At 44.9% G+C, this 18,474-nt stretch overlaps 1 protein-coding gene across 2 annotated transcripts in view; it reads right to left on the reverse strand.

Moving 5' to 3' along the window:
* The window catches only part of CDRT1 (CMT1A duplicated region transcript 1), a 36,750-nt gene that overhangs the window by 12,271 nt on the left and 6,005 nt on the right, over window positions 1-18,474 (reverse strand). For both annotated transcript variants that reach the window (XM_036836567.1, XM_036836566.1), the window contains exons 6-10: window positions 15,918-16,027; window positions 14,096-14,296; window positions 6,272-6,393; window positions 2,448-2,596; window positions 1,318-1,460 (exon numbers count right to left, since the gene is read on the reverse strand). In XM_036836567.1, coding sequence (XP_036692462.1) covers window positions 1,318-1,460; window positions 2,448-2,596; window positions 6,272-6,393; window positions 14,096-14,296; window positions 15,918-16,027 — 725 coding nt within the window. The remainder of the gene's footprint in view (window positions 1-1,317; window positions 1,461-2,447; window positions 2,597-6,271; window positions 6,394-14,095; window positions 14,297-15,917; window positions 16,028-18,474) is intronic.

Raw genomic sequence — 18,474 nt, forward strand, 5'->3', positions numbered from 1 at the left:
AATGAGAACATTGACAATGTCCTCCAGGTGTGCTGTAACTGTCTATGGATTTGCTGTAACTGTGCAAGGCATCAAGAGCCAATGTGAATGGTATGTTGGGCTGTCATTCGATGGAAGTGGGAATGGTCTAAGAAGGTCTCCTAGCTGAGGAAGAGTGGGAGGCTCATAGATTGATGAAATGTTGAACATACTGCTGAGTCTGCTGGGAACAATTATTTTCCAATAACTAAACTAAATCTTACTGAATCATGCTTGGAAGGTTTTAAAAACGCATAGTTACAATTTTCAGGCGACATCACAAAGTTTGAGTCCCTCCCTGAGGTCAAGTTTTGACAATCCAGATGATATGCTGAGAAGCTTACTGATAAATCACCCAAGGGTTGGATAAATCACTGAACACTGGCCTTTCCTGACACCCACCTGTCAACAATGCAGTCATACACCCCAGAGAGAGAACATACACATAAACGCCCATATCCCCCTCCACCGCCCACAAAGCCAGTCTGCCTGTTCAAGAGGTTCCTGTGAGGGTACAGGGAAATATAGGGCCATATTTCACTAAATAACTATCCCGTGATAGATCCTCCTGGAAGGCCCACTTACTCTTTCAATCGACTGGGACAGCACTTAGTTTCCTGGCATTTCTTATAATGCACTCAGGGGAAGAAGCATTATTCATGCAGTACAGGAGTGGCATACAGCAGCCTGTAAAACCCATGACTGTGGCAGAACCACTAACTGACCACAATACCCTTTCAGATAAGCTTAGATGTGGCCTCAGAGTACTTCTTAATTGGCTCCAAGCAGCCACCACCACTAAACTGGGATTGGAAGTGTACCATGAAATCCATTTGCTGTCCTGGAATAGAATCGAGCCCGCAGGCTTTAAGGGAGCTCCTTCTTTAAGTCCTTGGTTATTTTTAAACCTTTGGCACTTGGATAATATTAAGCTTTTGTGAACACGCAATTCCAAGATTTTAAGCTTACTGGAGCTGGCATTATTTGGGGGACAGTTCTGCCAATGTTCCTAAGTTTGGTAGGTAACAGATACAAGTTTATCCCATGTGCCATAAGTGTAAAGTTTCAATAACCTCTCAAAATCCACATTTAGTATTATTTCTTAAGAGAAATAAGGGAGGACAGGAGAGGGGGTGGTCGTAGCGGGCGACAGGCAGAAGAAGAGGCAGCGGAGACGGGCGAGGAGCAGAGGCGACAGAAGGTCAGCAGAGGGGACCGATCTGCCGAAGAGCGAAGTCTGGGCTCTGGCAGGAAACGGAGGGGGGTTAGGACCTGGGTCACGGCTTCCTTGGCACCTACTTTGGATGCTTGAAGGCCATGAGGCACCGCTCGTACTTTCCCACCATGCTCCAGGCCATCACCAGGCCGTCAGCGCTTCCCGACAGGAGATGCCACTGGTCGAAGCACAGACACTTCACAGCTCCCTCATGGCCGTTGAGCGTCTGCAAGAAAAGATGCCTCTGTTTTCAGCCCGTCTTCAACTCAGACTGCGACTCCTCGAAGGCCAGAGCTGGAGGCTTCTCGAGATGAATCCCAAAGCCACACTCCACCAATCCATGGCCACCACCACTTAGCACTTGTCCGAGCTGACCGCGCCTTTGCTCTAATGAGGCCAGCGGACTCCACGCCCCCCGCTCTCCGGAGCTCTCTCCCGAGTTAAGGAGGAAGGTGAGCAGGGAGAGGCCTTGCTCCCGGCGGGTCTGTGGCGGGGCAGGCCCCCCTTCCTAGAGTGCCAGAGAGGGCCACGATTTACCTTCCTCTGCTGCCAGAAGGGCAAGGCTCGGGTGTTCCGGCCCCAGCTCCTTGCCAGGACCCAGAGGCAGCTGGGCTTCCCTGTGCCCGCAACTGCTGGGCAGACCACGGTGACGACATCACTCGTGGCAAGAGCTTGCCAGCCAGGCCAGGGCTTCTCACTGTGATCCCGCGTCCCGGCACAAAGGACGTCTCCCCACCGCCCACTAGGGCCAGGGGGCTTCCAATCCAGCAAGAACGCTTCTTGTGTGTGAACAATCACTTTCTAGACAGCCAATGTTCTCTTCTCATGAGAGGAAGGAGGAAGACAGTTGTGGCTTTGTTCATTCCTATACCCCACACCAGAATCAGGTTGGAATGTTCCGGAAGAGGAGAAGGCACTTTACTAGTGCTGCTGTTAAAAGACCCCGAGCCCATGTACCACGCGGAGTCAGAATGCAGCCTCCGCCGCCACCACCCACCCATGACAACGCGGCTCCCGCAGGCCTTGACCTTCTACTGGCTCAGAATGGCCCCTTCTTGGGGGGCCTTCCCCTCCCCCTTTTCAGGACCACCCTCTTTAGGTGACTGTCACTCAACTGCTCTAGGGCAGTCTGGGGAGCTACCTGGAGGGGGACTGCCAGTGTCCTCCAGCCCCTCACCCCCAGTGCCCCGCCCCCCCGGTCCCCGCCCCTCACCTTCACCAGCTGGGCCGTGATGATGTGCCACACTTTGACCAGCCCTTTCTCACAGCTGCTCACGATGTACGTGTCATTGATCCTGGTGGCCAGGATGGGGTCTTTGTGTTTAAAGGTCTTCAGGCACTTTCCTGTCTCTATATCCCACTCTGAAAGGGAGGGGGAGAGAGGGGTAGGTGCACGGAGAGGGCGGCAGTGGGGCTCCACACCCCGTTGCAGAAGCTAAGACCAGCCGAGCCCATCGTGTCAGACCCCGGAAGGCTTCACCTGGCCCGGCAGATCCAGAGGCTTACCCACAGCCCATGTACCTGCAACCCAGCGCTCCCCGAACACAGCCCTTAGGAGAGCCGGCAGCGCATGGACCTCGGCTCTGACCCTGGAACTTAGCCTCGGGGTCCAAGAGTCGGACAGCTCATGTCTAATAAGCCTCCTCATCTCTAATAAGCCTGAAAAATGCTTCCTGTGGAGTGGATTTCAGGAAAATCATGGCAGACGTTCATGTCCTCATTCCTCCCGGATGCTGACCCACACCTTCTATCCCCCAAAGGAAAGAAAGCTGTCTCTCCTCATTTACATTTTAAAATATTTCTGAATCTGACTTTTGGATTTTACTTTTGCGAGACTGTCACAGCTCAGGGCAGGTCTACTAGTGCTGCCACACAGACAGCGTCGGAGCCACTGCACCCCATACTGTAAGTGTTGGGTGGGTATGTGTCCCTGGGTGGGTGGGAGAGCCGAGCTTAAAGGAAGAAGCTGAAAGCAGGCACCACGAATTCAGGGGTGAGGGCATTAAAGCCCCCGAAGAACCTTCCTCCTCGGGTAACAGAACACGTAGCCTAGGACCGGCGAGTAACCATAGCTGGCATCCACACTGCACTAGCTGTGAGCCGGGCGCCACTCAAAGCGCCTGACAGGCATTAACTCATCTTCACAAGGCAGAGCTGTTACTGTTCCTCACTGTACAGATGGGGAAACTGAGGCCCAGAGAGGTTCTGTAACCTGCTCAAGATCACACAGGTGGTAAGCAGATTGAGCTGCGATTCGAACCCAGGGAGTCTGGGTCCACAGGCCACGCTCCTAACCATTAACCAGAATTATGTGAGTATACATTTCTACACTTGTTTTTAAATATACAGTGGCCCTTTTATCAACTTAGAAGTGGGAAAATTGAAAGATGAATTAAAGGAGTTATTGGTAAGGTGTCCTGACTTAAAGAATTTTTAAAGTGGGGGGCGGGGGTACACTTCAGGTCTCTAATTGTCTCCTTTTTGTTCTATTTTGGTAACCCAGGAAGGTGGGAAGAGCCCAAGCAGGCTGGCTGGTAGCTGGGGCCAGGATTAGGGTGGAATGAGAGATCTTTGGATACGTTTTTCATTGTGTATTTTGCACGTTAATTTTGACTTTTAAAATATTGCATTACAATAAGCATCTTGATTACTGAGTTTTTTTTTCTGTCCCCTTAAATTTTGCACCCGAGGTGAGGGCCTAACTCCCCTTGCCCTACAGCCCTTCTGGTGGCCCACAGGACTCTCTCAGCTGAGTGGGAGGTCACGTCCACCCTTCCATCTTCAGAGCCTCATCCTTCATCCTTTCTGCTTCACCCCTCAAAGCAATCACGGCAATGAGATGCTCGGTCAGTTGGGGAGGGCAAAGAGGTAGGGAGTAAGGCTTCCCAGGCAGCTCCGAGCATCCGTGTGTGTCCCACCAGCCCACTGTCCCTTTCCCGTCATTTTCCTCCGCCCACTCCTAACATGCTATGGGGTTCCTGAGGCCCTGGCTTCTCTTCTCTTTCACTCTTTCCTCGTGCTCTGCAAAGGAAATCTCACCCACACCCGGGGCTTCCACCTCTCACTGTGCTTGGTAACCACCAAGCTGACCCATCTGGGGCTGCATCCACCTCCTGCTGCCCTCCCCCGGATGTCCGCGGTAATCCCACGCTCAACGTGTTAGCGTCCTAGTGCTGCTGTAACAGATTACCACCAGCTTCGTGTCTGAAAACAACACATGGATTATCTTACAGACGTTCGGCACGACTTCGCAAGGCTAAAATCAAGGTGTCAGCAGGGCTGTGTTCGTTTATGGAGGCAGCTCTCGGGGTTGGGCGGGAAGGAATCCATTTCCTTGCCTTTTCCACCTTCTAGGGTCACCCACATTCCTTGGCTCACGACCCCCTTCCTCCATCTTCAAAGCCAGCAACACTGTATCTCTCTGACCACGCTTCATAGTCATGACTCCCTTTGATCACAGGTAAGAAAATGTCTGTTTTTACGGATCCACGTGATTACCCATGGGCCCACACCAACAACCCGGGAGCATCTCCCCATTTTAAGGTCCTTAACTTCAGTACATCTGCAAAGTCCCTTTTGCCATGCGAGGCACAAGATGACACAGCTGCCGGTGTCCGGGATTAGGACGTGACCATCTTTGGTTGGCCGTTCTTCTGCCTGCCACACTCAACGTGTCCAAAATGGAAGCCTTCACCCCCTCCTCCTTCCCTCCCCGCCACCTGACTCTTCCTCTGAAGCCCCGTTTCCATTAGCGGTACTTCCAGATACCCAGAGGCCTGCGTTATAAAGTCTGGCCTCACCCGTTGCCCTCCTCTCTCACTTTTCATCTCCAGCTAGTGTTGAAGTCCCACCAGTTCTCCTTCTAGAAGTCTCCCTTCTCTTTGTACCATCTCGTGTAAACTCGCATCCATCTGACATCTTCACACTTGCCTGTTCTCGGATATTCTGAAGACATCACAGGTTCTCTAGACTGAGTAAGTACCTTAACTTGCCCCCTGTCCCTCGGAGTCACCACCTCTCCAAATCCTTCTTCCACGATATCACCAGAGCAATCTTTCTCGAATACACATTTCATTGTATCAATCCTCAGCTTAAAACGCATCTACCGCCCCCCACGTCTTATAGAATAAAGTTCAATTTCCAACCACGACACAGAAGGCCCTTGACAATCTGGCCCCAGACAAACGTACCCGCCTGATCTCCAACACCACACGCTGCAGCCCAGCTGTACAGAGCAAAGGGAAATTCCCCAAGTTCTTCATTTTTTTCAATATTCTGTGATTTGCCTGAGGTGTTCCTTCTGCTTGGAACGCTCTACACTCTCCCTCTGCGTGTGGAACTACTCCTCCTCAAGATCACACTCAAAGAGCGCCCTGCCTGCAGTGCTTTCCCTTTTACTCTTATTTCTACGGTCCCTTAGTACTCCACAAGCTCATTGGAGCACACGTTTTAGAGCCAGACAGCCCTGGGTTCAAATCCCCACCCGACTACTTAGCAGCTTTGATTTGGGGCAAGTTGTTTTTCTCTCTGAGTTGTGGATTCCTTATCTGCATCCATCCCATAGGATTCTTTTTTTTCTCTCTCCCTCTTTTTTTTCTCTTCTTTGTAAAATTGAAGTGTAGTTAATTTACAATCACCCCATAGGATTCTTGTGAGCGTTAAATAAGACAATGTATGCAAAGCACCTATCGCAGTGCCTGTCTCAAGGTTAGTACTCAATGAATGGCAACTGTTATCATTCACATATTTACTATAATCCCCCATTGTATATTTCTACATGTGTCTCCATTAGAAAACCATGAGACTCTTGGGGAAATAAAAAGCCACATCGGAAGGGCCATATCATAAGCGCTTTTTTCCTTACCGCCTAGCACAGCACCTGGCATTCAATCAATAGTTGTTGAGTGAATGGGTCAATGGATACATGGACGGTAGAAAGAATAAACGACCGCCCATAGAAATGAGCAAAACAAGTCCTTTGGCAACCCATGGATTTGGGGAAACTTCTTAAGAGAGTTGGAGGTGTTTCTTTCTCACCTTTTACCTGGCAATCTTTTGCTCCAGAGGCGAGCTTGTTCTTACACACGTCCATGCAAGTGATAGTCCCCTGGTGGCCACTGAAGATGCGTATGCAAGCCCCACTGTTCAGATCCCAGTATCTGCAGGAATCAGGCCAAAAATAATAATAATAATAAGTTTTTGAGATTTTCTGAGGGCCCAAGGGATCAGACAGTACAGAGCTCAATAGGGAGTTGGAAGGCAGAAGAGTGTTATGAGTCCAAGGCCTGGATCTGAACCCCAGTTGCAGCACCTATTAGCTGTAACTTTGGGAAGGTTACTTAATTTCTGAGTAAGCTTCATTTCCCCATTGGTAAAATGGTGATGATAATAATAGTAGTTACCTCACAGGGTTTTTGTGAAGAATTAAATACACTAATGTAGTGACTGTCAACCGGGGGTGATTTCTACCCCCAGGGGTGATTCCCACCCCCTGTGACAATGTCTGCAGGCATTTTTGGTTGTCACAAGTTGGTAGGGAGGTGCTATTGGTATGTAGCATGCAAGGTCCAAGGATGCTGCTAAACATCCTACAATTCACAGGATGACCCCCCACAGGGAGGATTTTCCAGCCCCAAATGTCCACGGTTCTGAGGTTGAGAAACTCTGCAGTAATGCATGTAACACTAGAACAATGAGCAGTGTGTAGAAAATAATTGATAACTGTTAGCTGGTATTAGGTGGAAGGGTCCCTAGAGTGGTCACCAGGCTCAGAATCCATGGCACTGATTCAGTGGTAGAGCTGACCTTCAAACAAGAACAACACAACAATTGACCCGAGCCACTAGAATATTTTACGTGCATTTCTAAAGCATATCTAAGCGATAACGTGGGAACGTGTACGAATCACACTGTTTTTTTGTTTGTTTGTTTTTGTCTGTTTTTTGGCCACGCAGCTTGTGGGATCTTAGTTCCCTGACCAGGGACTGAACCCGCGCCCTCGGCAGTGAAAGCACAGGGTCCTAATCCCTGGACGGCCAGGTAATTCCCAGAGTCACACTGTTTTTTAATACGCAAACCTGCCTGAGGTCTCTCAACTATCATTAATACTGACTTCCACTTCAGCCAAATGCCTTTGTGACAGGACAAAGTATCAATATAATGTCAAGATGGTGGGCTCTGGAGCCAGGCTGCCTGAGGTCCAATCCCAGGTCCATCACTTACTAGCTGTGTGATCTCGAATAAGTTACTGACTCACTCTGTACCTCAGTTTCGTCATCTGTAAATTGGGGATAATAATGGTACTTACCTCATAGTTATTATGAGACTTGGCACATAATAAATGATTAGTAAATGGGTTTTTTTGTTCTGTTTTTCTTTAGATTTGTTAGGCTTTTCCTTCTAATATTCCTAAAGGTCCTATGGCTTTACCTGCTTGTCAGAGCCTGCTCCGCACCCATAGTGCGTTCAACAATGTCCCACTGGTCTGAAAAAAAAAGGATTTTTTTTTTTAATTTATTTTTGGCTGCGTTGGGTCTTCGTTGCTGCACGCAGGCTTTCTCTAGTTGCGGCGAGCGGGGGCTACTCTTCGTTGTGGTGCACGGGCTTCTCATTGCAGTGGCTTCTCTTGTTGCAGAGCACGGGCTCTAGGTGTGTGGGCTTCAGTAGTTGTGGCACGGTGGGCTCAGTAGTTGTGGCTTGCGGGCTCTAGAACGCAGGCTCAGTAGTTGTGGCGCACAGGCTTAGTTGCTCCGCGGCATTTGCGATCTTCCTGGACCAGGGCTCGAACCTATGTCCCCTGCATTGGCAGGCGGATTCTTAACCACTGTGCTACCAGGGAAGTCCCAAAAAGCATGTTTTGAACTTCTGCTTCTAGCAACATGGCCAACCACATGTCCAGGTTGTTTTCGTAATTTATGCAGAAAAGGTATTGATATTTGAGAAACACTTTTAGAAAAATAGGAATGGAAGGGACTTCCTTGCCTTAGCAAACTTATAAAAGAAAGTCATAACGGCAAGCATTAGACTTAATGGAGAAAAAACAGATGTACTCCCTTCAAAAAGGGGAAAAAGATAAAGATGCCTTTAACAGCTACTGCTTAACTATGAGGCCAAGGCAAAGTTAGAATGAAAGAAAAAGAAAAAAGCGTAAGTATCAGAAAAGAAGATAATATATTGCCATTATTTCCAGTTGATAAGATCATCTACATGGAAAAACCAAACCAACATACATAATTTGAGGTTAGCAAGAGAGGTTAGCAAGGTTGCTGGATACAAGATCCACCTATAAAAATCAATACCATTTCTCAATACCAGCAATAACCAACTTTAAAATATAAATGAAAATAACATACCACTCAAAATAGCAATAAAATTATAAAGTTTACAAGTATTAAATAAGACTACACAAGACTTTTATAAAGAAAAAGTTTTAAGTTCTAAGAAAGAACAAAGAAATGAATGTGTTGCCCAAATTGTTTATAAATTCAATGCAACTCCAATTGAAAGTCTAGTTAGATTTTTCAAGTCGGTAAACTTACCCTAAAAACTCAAAAAATATATACCATAGCTAAGTTATATAAAAAAAGGAAAGTGAAGTGTAAAACTTGCCCCACCATCACATATTAAAACTTTCCAACTGCATAGCTAAATACAAAACAAATCAAAAAATTTTAAAACAGGGTAGTCCCAGGACTTCCCTGGCGGTCCAAAGGTTAAGATTTCACCTTCCAGTGCAGGGGGTACGTGTTTGATCCCTGGTCAGGGAGCTAAGATCCCACATGTCTCACAGCCAAAAAACCAAAACATAAAAAACAGAAGTAATATTGTAGCAAATTCAATAAAGACTTTAAAAATGGTCCACATCAAAAACAACAACTTAAAAAAAATCTTTAAAACAAAACAGGGTAGTCCCAGTCAGAATCCTAGCAAGTTATTTTGCAGATATTGAAAACTCATTCTAAAGTTTATAGGAAGAGGCTTGAGACCCAGAATTGCCAAAACAATATTGAAGGAGGGGAATAATGTTGGAGAACTGACACTACCTGACTTCAAGACTCACTGCAAAGCTATAGTACTTAAGACAGTGTGGTATTGGTGAAAGAATAGACAAATAGATCAATGGAACAGAACAGAGAACCCAGAAACAGAGCCATGTAAGTACAGTCAACTGATTGCAAAGGTAATACAATGGAGCAAAGAGAATCTATCCAACAAATGGTTCTGGAACAACTGGACGTCCACATGCCAAAAAAAAAAAAAAAAAGAATTTAGCCACAGACCTTATTACATCCTTCACAAAATTTAACTCAAAATGGATCACGGACTTAAACATAAAACACAAAACTATAATATTCCTAGACGATAACATAGGAGAAAACTATGACCTTGAGTTTGGCAATGACTTTTAGATACAACACCAAAGGCATGACCCATGAAAAAAAGAATTGATAGACTGGACTCCACTAAAATTTAAAATAGCTACTCTGCAAAAGATAATGTCAAGGAAATTAGAAGACAAGGCACAGACTGGAAGAAAATATTTGCAAAAGACACATGTGAAAAAAAAAAAAAAGACAAGTGATAAAGGACTGCTTTCCAAAATACACAAAGAACTCTTAGAACTCAACAAAAAGAAAACAAACAACCAAAACAAAAACTGGGAAGAGCTAAATAGACATTTCTCCAAAGAAGACATACAAATGGCCAACAGGCACATGAAAAGATGCTCAACATCGCTAGTTATTAGAGAAATGCAAATCAAAACTGCAATCAGGTATCACCTCACACCAGTCAGAATGGCCATCATCAAAAAGTCTACATGTAAGAAAATAAATTACTTAAAAGCCATGAAACAAAGACAGTGAAAGAGAGAGAAGTTCTTACACAATTCGTTCAGGGGCTGTGATGCAACCTGGATTGACCATATCTAGACCCACAGCTGGATGAGACATAAGAGTGGACACTCTTGGGGCTGAGAGGTTTGGTGAGGTTGGGTGAGCAAACGCAGACCCTTTAAAGTAATACTGCGTGGTACCCATCCCATGGGTCCCAAATCTCCAGGTTCAAGGGCATCTTCCTACATCGAAAACATGCATGAGAAACCCAGAAGATGGTACACCGTGTGATCGGGAAAGGTTTCTAAAACGCACCTCATTTCTCATCTCCTTGTGCTCGGGTTCGCCATTCCACCCACTTTACTAGCAATCTCCTTACTTGGAGCATCAGCACCTTTAACCTCCTGTTCCGTACAGGTTGCAATTTGTCCTGAGGATGAACGGGAAGACGGGGAACCAATGAGAGACTAGCTCTTGGTGTTGGGACAGGCACAGGTCACTCTATTTTCCCATCAGGAAGAAGAATTAACCACAGGCTCAGCCTGCCCCCCGGAACCAGAACAGGGCCTGAAGCCATCCTGTGCTTTTGCGGCCAGCTCCCAAAAAAGCGAGTTGTAAAATGGAGGTTCAGGGCACTGCAATTCACAAACCTGCAGAGTTATAAATGATAACTCTCGCCCACAAATATATTGAGGGAAGGCAAAGAAGAGGATTTGAAATCAAGGCAGAATTGCAGGAAACAGATTTCAGGAGGTAGATTCGAATCGCCTTTAAAGCACATGAAAAGCGGCAAAACGTTGACAATGATGCAGTTGGCCGGGAAGGGCGTATGCGTTTTCTCCTGAATATATTCAGGAAGGAACGCATATGCCCTTTTTGGCCAACCAAACAAGCGGGCAAGGCAAATCAGCACTACAGAGAAGTCTCACTTCGCAGCGATCAAAAGGCCCACCCTGAAAAAGTGGAAAAACCAGAAATGCAGGACAGGCCATGGAGAAATGGGAGCCTTGCTACGCTGATGGGCAGGATGTAAACTGCCAACGGCCACTCTTGAGAAGTGTATGGTGTTTCCTAAAACATCTAAAAAACAGAGTTACAGAGCATACGGCACTTCCACTCACGGGCTTATATCTTGGGAAAACCAAACATCGACAGGACACAGGCACCCCAAAAAAAAAAAAAAAAAAGTCTACAAGTAATAAATGCTGGAGAAGGTGTGGAGAACAGGGAACCTGCCTACACTGCACTTTTCCACAGTGCAGCCACTGTGGAAAACAGTATGGAAGTTCCTTTAAAAAAGCTAAAATAGAGCTACCATATGATCCAACAATCCAGCTCCTGGGCATATATCTGGAAAAAATGAAAACTCTAATTCGAAAAGATACACGCACCCCAATGTTCATAGCAACACTATTAACAATTGCCAAGTCATGGAAACAACCTAAGTGCCCATCAACAGACAACTGGCTTAAGATGATGTGGTATATATATATACAATGGACTATTACTCAGCCGTGAGAAAGAACAAAATATTGCCGTTTGCAGCAACATGGATGGACCTAGAGAATATACTTAGTGAAGTAAGTCAGATGGAGAAAGACAAATATATGATATCACTTACATGTGGAATCTAAAAAATAATAAAAATGAATCTATATACAAAACAGAAACAGACTCACAGACTTAGAAAACAAACTTATGGTTACCAAAGCGAAAAGGGAGGGTGGGAGGAATAAATTAGGAGTATGGGGCTAAAAGATTCAAAGTACTATACATAAAATACATACACAACAAGGATTTACTGTATAGCACAGGGAACTATATTCAATATCCTGTAATAATCTATAATGGAAAATAATCTGAAATATATATATGTATGTATTTCAGCTTTACTGTACACCTGAAACTAACACAATATTGTAAATCAAATATACTTCAATTTTTTTTAATGGGCCAAAGATCTTAACAGACATCTCACCAAAGAAGACATCCCAAAAAGATACTCCACATCTCAGGTCATCAGGGAAATGCAAAATAAATAACAAGACACCACTACACACCTATCTGAATGGCCAAAATCCAGCACACTGACAACATCAAATGCTGGTGAGGATGTGAAGGAACAGGAACTCTCAATGATTGTTGGTGGAAATGCAAAATGATGCGGCCACGTTGGAAGACAGTTGGCGATTTCTTACAAAATTAAACATACTTTACCATGTGACCCAGCAATTGTTCTCCTTGATATTTACCCTAAGAATCTGAAAACTTACGTCCACACAAAAAACTTGTAAATGGATATTTATAGCAGCTTTCCTCATAACAGCCAGAACTTAGAAGCAACCAAGATGTCCTTCAGTAGATGAATGAATAAATAAACTGTGGTCCATCCAGAAAGTGGAATATTATTCAGCATAAGGAAGAAATGAGCTATCAAGCCATGAAAGAACCCAGAGGAGCCTTAAATGCATATGACTAAGTGAAAGAAACCAATCTGAAAAAGCTATGTATTGTGTAATTCCAACTATATGACATTTTGGAAAAGGGAAAATTATGGAGCCAGTAAAAAGATCTATGGTTGTCAGGGGTTAGGGGGAAGCATGAATAGGCAGAGCATAGAGGATTTTTAGGGCAATGAAAATACTCCGTATGATACTATAATGATGAACACATGTCACTATATATTTGTCCAAATTCATAGAATGTACACCACCAAGCATGAACCCTAAGGTATACTATGGACTTTAGGTGATTATGATGTGTCAATGCAGGTTCATCAAATGTAACGAATGTACCACTCTGATGGGGTATCTTGAGAATGGGGCAAAGGGTACATGGGAAACCTTTGTACCTTCCTCTCAATTTTGCTGTGAATCTAAAACTGCTCTATAAAAACTATCTTTTTTAAAAAGGCGGTTTTGATGCAAGAACAGAAAAACAAGCCAACAATACTGTGTTGTATGTTTGAAAGTTGCTGAGAGAGTAGATCTTGAAAGTTCCCATGACAAGAAAAAAAACTGTCACTATGTGTAGTGATGGATGTACCTAAATTCACTGTGGTAATCATTTTGTAATATATGCATATATCAAATCATTATATCATACACCTAAAACTAACACTTTCTGTCAATTATACCTCAATAAAAAATTAAAAAACTCATGCACATGGGTACCAGGAGACACATCCAGGAACGTCTATGGCAGTTCTCTTTGAAAGAATAAAGAACTATAAACAATGCAAATATCCGCCAACAGAAGAGTACATAAATGAGCTATGATGTATTCATCTAATAAAATACCGTATCTCAGTGAAAATAAATTAATTACTGCTACCTACATCATACAAACCAATCTCAAAATCACAGTTCAGTGCAAGAATCAAGTACAGATGAACTTTTAAGACACAATTCCATTTATGTTAAGTTCAAGAATGGACAAAAGTAATTAATATATCTGCATATATATAAACAGGCAGCAAAACTATAAAGAAATACAAGGGAATAATTAGTATAAAATTTAGGATAACATTACCTCTGGTTGGGAGGAAGAAAGAAGGAATAAGAGAAAGGCACATAGGGGATTTAGGGAATGGTAACACCCTATTTCCTGGACTGAGTAATGAGCACATGGGTGTTTATTATATTGTTTAAAAATATACATATATATATATATTTAACACTATTTTGTTTCCATACCCACAAAAAACTACTTTCCCCTGAAGAAATCTATAAAAAGAAATATAAATTATGCCTTCATCTAAGAATGCTAAAGAAAATACTTCTTGAGTCACAGTCTTCAGCTAGAAAATAGATCTGATAATTGCTATAAATCTATCTCATCCAAAGTTTAAACAATATACAAATTTTTGGTTCTTATCTTGCCAAAAAAAAGTGGGTTATTCTAAAAGTCAGTGTAATTTAGGATAACTTTTGCATAAATACAAAAAGGTAAAAGCATGCATGCTCTTTCCACAAGCTGCTTTTAGGCCTGGGCAGGTTGGGGACCACAGCTTTCTTGGACCACTTACCTGATACTCAGGTCATAACTCCCACTCAGGAGAAAGTTTTCCTCCTCACACAAGAAGAGGGTATGGACACTCCCAGTGTGGCCTCGGAACTTGATGGGTATCTGCTTTATTTGTATGATGTCCAGAAGCTGGATCTTCCGATTGGATGACATAGCTAACAAATCTCCCCCAGAATAGTGGATGACTCTGTTTCGGTCCCACCTGAGTTGCCAGGAAAAGGATGATCCATGGAAAGAAGAGTTAGTGTCCTTCCTAGAACTCAACACAGTGCCTTTCACCTGCAGCAGTGCTGTAATGGAAAATCCAGGGCCTTCCAACAAGGGATATAGCAGAAGGCAAGGCCTAATGTTAACGGTCCCTGATGGATCCCCACCTCACACCATAACAAAAATCCATTTCAAACAGATTTAAAACCTAAACACAAAAGGCAAAACTATTTTAATAATTTCTGCTAATGTATGATAAATCATCAAGACACAGAACAGAGTAAGCAGCATTTCCCACCTTATTTGACCATGGCAACCTTTTTTCATGGAAAACCTCAGAGGAACACACTTGGGAAGCCCTATACCCACTGCATGGCCCACTGTTGGGTTTTTTTGTTTTTTGTTTTTCCCTTAACCAATATCCAGTGAGCATATATTAGGGGCAAAGTCCTGTGATAATAGGTACTAATGGGAAATACAAAGATAGATGAATAAGATATGAATGGACCTTGCCCTCAATGAGCTTACAGTCCAACAAAACAGGGTGAGTTGAATTAATTTTCCAATCATAAGATTATTAGCAAATAGATAAAATATGAGCAGGATGACCAAATAATTTATTGTCCAAACTGAGATTTTTTCATTGTGAAAGGGGACACTATTGTTAATTATTTGAGGACCACAGAGTAAAGTGGAATTGTTTCAGTAAACAGGGATGTAAAGTCACTCTAAATATGAGGAGCACTTCCTGACATTTTTGTCCTCATTCCATTTGTCCTATCTAGAGTTCAACCAGTCATCTTCTCTTCTAAAGAGCACATATCACCATACTATCCATAAAATCTCAGCTCTGCCTTTTCCCATCTGCTCTGTCTTCCCCCTACTGGCTGGTCAAGAAGCAATTTGTTAGTAAGGTTCACAGCCAAAAATAGAACAATGATGGCCTGCACAAAACTTTATGAATAAAGAGTGAAGTCCTAGGTCTAAAGTATGCTAGAAAGTTGCCTATTAAAGGGTCTTCTTATGGCATATTCAAATGATGCCACACTAGGTAGTTATCATAAATACCATTTTCATATTTAACATGGGAAGACATTCACAGTACCTTGCCAGAGTGGGTTACAGAACTATGTAGAGCATAGCCCCATTTCTATTTAAAATATGTATTCATAGAGGCAAAGAAAAAATTCTAGGATAGACATCAATATTAATGGTAGTTATCTCTATGTGACAAGATTGTAGGAGAGCTTTCCTTTCCTCTATACATTTCCTGGCATTTAGTGGATTTTTTTTCCAATAAGGATATATTACTTCTAAAATAAGAATTAAACAGTAAAGATATTTTTTAAAAAGATTTCATGCCTGTGAATTGTGCAAAAGCTTGTTGGTCAGTGTACCGAAAATGTATAAGGGGAGAGCGACCTCCAGCCAATGCCAAGAATGGTGCAAAAATCAAGCACCTATTCTCCAAATGGGATCTCATGTGGGTTTGAGGCTGGGGCTTGAGGTGAGGAAAGATTGCCTTTCCAAGTGAGCAAAGGTCATGGGAGTCCTCAGATGCCCGTGTGGGTAGTTCAGGGGTCCCTGGAGACCTGGATTCTGACCACAGTACCTACATGTCAGAGAGAATGCGGATGTTGTAAGTGCCACAGAAGACATTCCTCTCCTCCATCTGCACCTGCTGAGTTTCCTCGTTCTGGTATGCGGTCCACAGGTCGTAGTCATTCTAACAAGGGAACACTTACAGTCAAAGGACGGCAGCAACCTGACCCCAGACACGCATCCCTGAGACTCTCCCCTGGCGAGGGCACAGGGGCCCAAGAGCTCCTCCCCTTCAGGCTGTGGCCGCTGCTACGTGGTGATGGGGAGGGACCCGTGAGCAAAAGGAACCCCTGAGTGAGAAAATACTGAGTTGAAGGTCCTGATCCTTCTTCCACCTCTGATTCTGAGAACTTCCAATGTTGCTGATAGCACAACTTTTCCAAAAATGAGCTCACGACCAGGATGCATGCAAAATAAAGTCACTGGTGCCCATTTCACAGAAGCCGGGGTTTCGAGTTCCTGTTGTGTGTGCACGAGACAGTACAGAGCGTACTCGTGGGAACTCAAGTCACATGTGAAATTCCTGTTGCACGCTCTACTCACTTGTGTGTCAAAGTTTTCATACATCTGCAACCTTCATTTCTCCTTACAGCTGCCTCACAACGTACATCACTTGCCCCACAAAGTATTCTCACCATTTTACAGATGATGCATCTGAGCCTCAGAGAGGGGAAATCAATTTTATCAAGTCTCAACAGGGGTGTTCCCCGTCCCTTTCCAACATTCCTTCCCTTCCTTCCTTCCTCCCTTCCTCCCTCCCTTCCTTCCCCCCTCCTTCCCTCCCTCCCTTCCTTCCTTCTCTCCTTCCTTCGTTCCCTCCTTCCTTCCCTCCTTCCTTCCATCCTTCCTTCCTCCCTCTCTCCCTTCCTTCCCTTCCTTCCTTCCCCCCTTCCCTCCTTCCTTCCTCCCTCCCCACTCCCTCCCTTCATCACACACTTTCTGAGTAGCTATGGCCCTCCAGGGATGCTAAATTCTGGTACAGATGACTCAACTGGAATTCCAGTTCCAGTCTTCTTCCCGGCCTCATTCTTCAACCTCAAAAAGCAGAAAATAGCAATCACACTAGCAGGAAACCAATAAGACAAGGTGAGCTTATGATGAAAGCCAAGAGGACCACAGCACCACGTTTGTGCCTGGGGACCTGTCTTCCTTCCCAACCTCAGCCTTCTCTTCCACGCCCGTCCACTCTTCCTCAGCCCATTCTCCGTCTCGATCTTTCACCAGGTCCTGACGTCCACACAGAAGTCTCTCCCCAGAAGAATCCATCAGCCTGCCTCCCCTCGCGTGTTCAGGCAGCTCTGATATCCTGCCTTGAATTAAACGAGGCTTCCCGGGCTTCTCACAGCCCAGGCTGGAATTCCTTGGCTCTCGCTCACCCACTGAGCTTTGAGAGCCTGGAGGCTACTCGGTGGAGCCGATGGGGTGAAAAAGATCTGGGTTCGAATCCCAGCTCTGCCGTGACCAGCTAGGAGACCTTGGGTAAGTGTTCTAACAGCACAGCCTCATTTCCACACCCACACACTGGGAGCAACGCTGTTCACCCGACCCATCGTGAGGATGAGGCAGATCACGGAAATCAAGCACAGACAGTACCCGCCGCAGCCGCCAGCCCCGGAAGCCCTCGCCACTCGCCTCCGCCTCTTCCCAGCAGCCCCCTCACTGCTCAGTGCCACTGCTTCCCTACCGCTCTCCATACCTTTACCTGTTTCTCTTTCTCTTCTTAAATGAATTATACATTTCTAAGCATCAAACACTGTCTGGGTAGTCCTTGTTTGTCTGGCAATTACTAGCTACATCACCTAAGGAAGAAGGGTGTTGGTTTTGTTACGCTTAACAGAGCGACGGGCTTGGAAAGAGCGGGTCAGCCTTGAACTTATGTCTCTTTCGCTCCAGTGGAGGCCTGACACTCTGTTTCTTCATCTGTAAAATGAGTGGAGGGGCCAACTCAAAGCTTTCAAAACTTGCAGGTCCACAAATGTGCTTTCTTTGGCCCATGTAGTTTTTTTTTTTTTTTTTTAATGCTTTTAATTGGTTGCCAGCATTAAAGAAAAGCAGGAGCTGTCCCGTGATAATTCAGATTTCTCACTTCCCTTGAAAGCTCAGGCGGCCTGGGAAGCCGGGGTGCACAGTCTCCCGTGGCAATACTCAGCTGGACCTGGGTAGTGACTGGACCCCCCCAGAGTCACCACGGTCCCATCATCCTGCTGCCCTCCCTGCCCCCTCCCTCCTTGTGTGACCAGAACGGCCTCTACAGACTAAGAACTGGACCCTTCTCTTTCTCAACTTCTAATTGAAACTGCACAGTCTTCCTATGGAAATCTACAGTCTGACCACCCTTGTTAAGTATCCTTTTGGGGCCCATTGACTAGATTTCAAAATAGAAGGCCTTTGAGCAGAGAGGAGGGGGCAGGAGTCCACTGGTCTGGGGAATGACCATCACGCCTGAACGGGCAGAACCCAGAGCTCAGAGCCTTCCATCTGAGACACGATACTTTTTTTGTTACTGCCCGAGATTTTGTAGAGAGGTCTGAGGCTAAGTAACTCCTTCCGTCCTAGAACCAGAATGAACCT

This window comes from Balaenoptera musculus, chromosome 20 (assembly GCF_009873245.2).
Source record: "Balaenoptera musculus isolate JJ_BM4_2016_0621 chromosome 20, mBalMus1.pri.v3, whole genome shotgun sequence".
Lineage (NCBI taxonomy): Eukaryota > Metazoa > Chordata > Mammalia > Artiodactyla > Balaenopteridae > Balaenoptera > Balaenoptera musculus.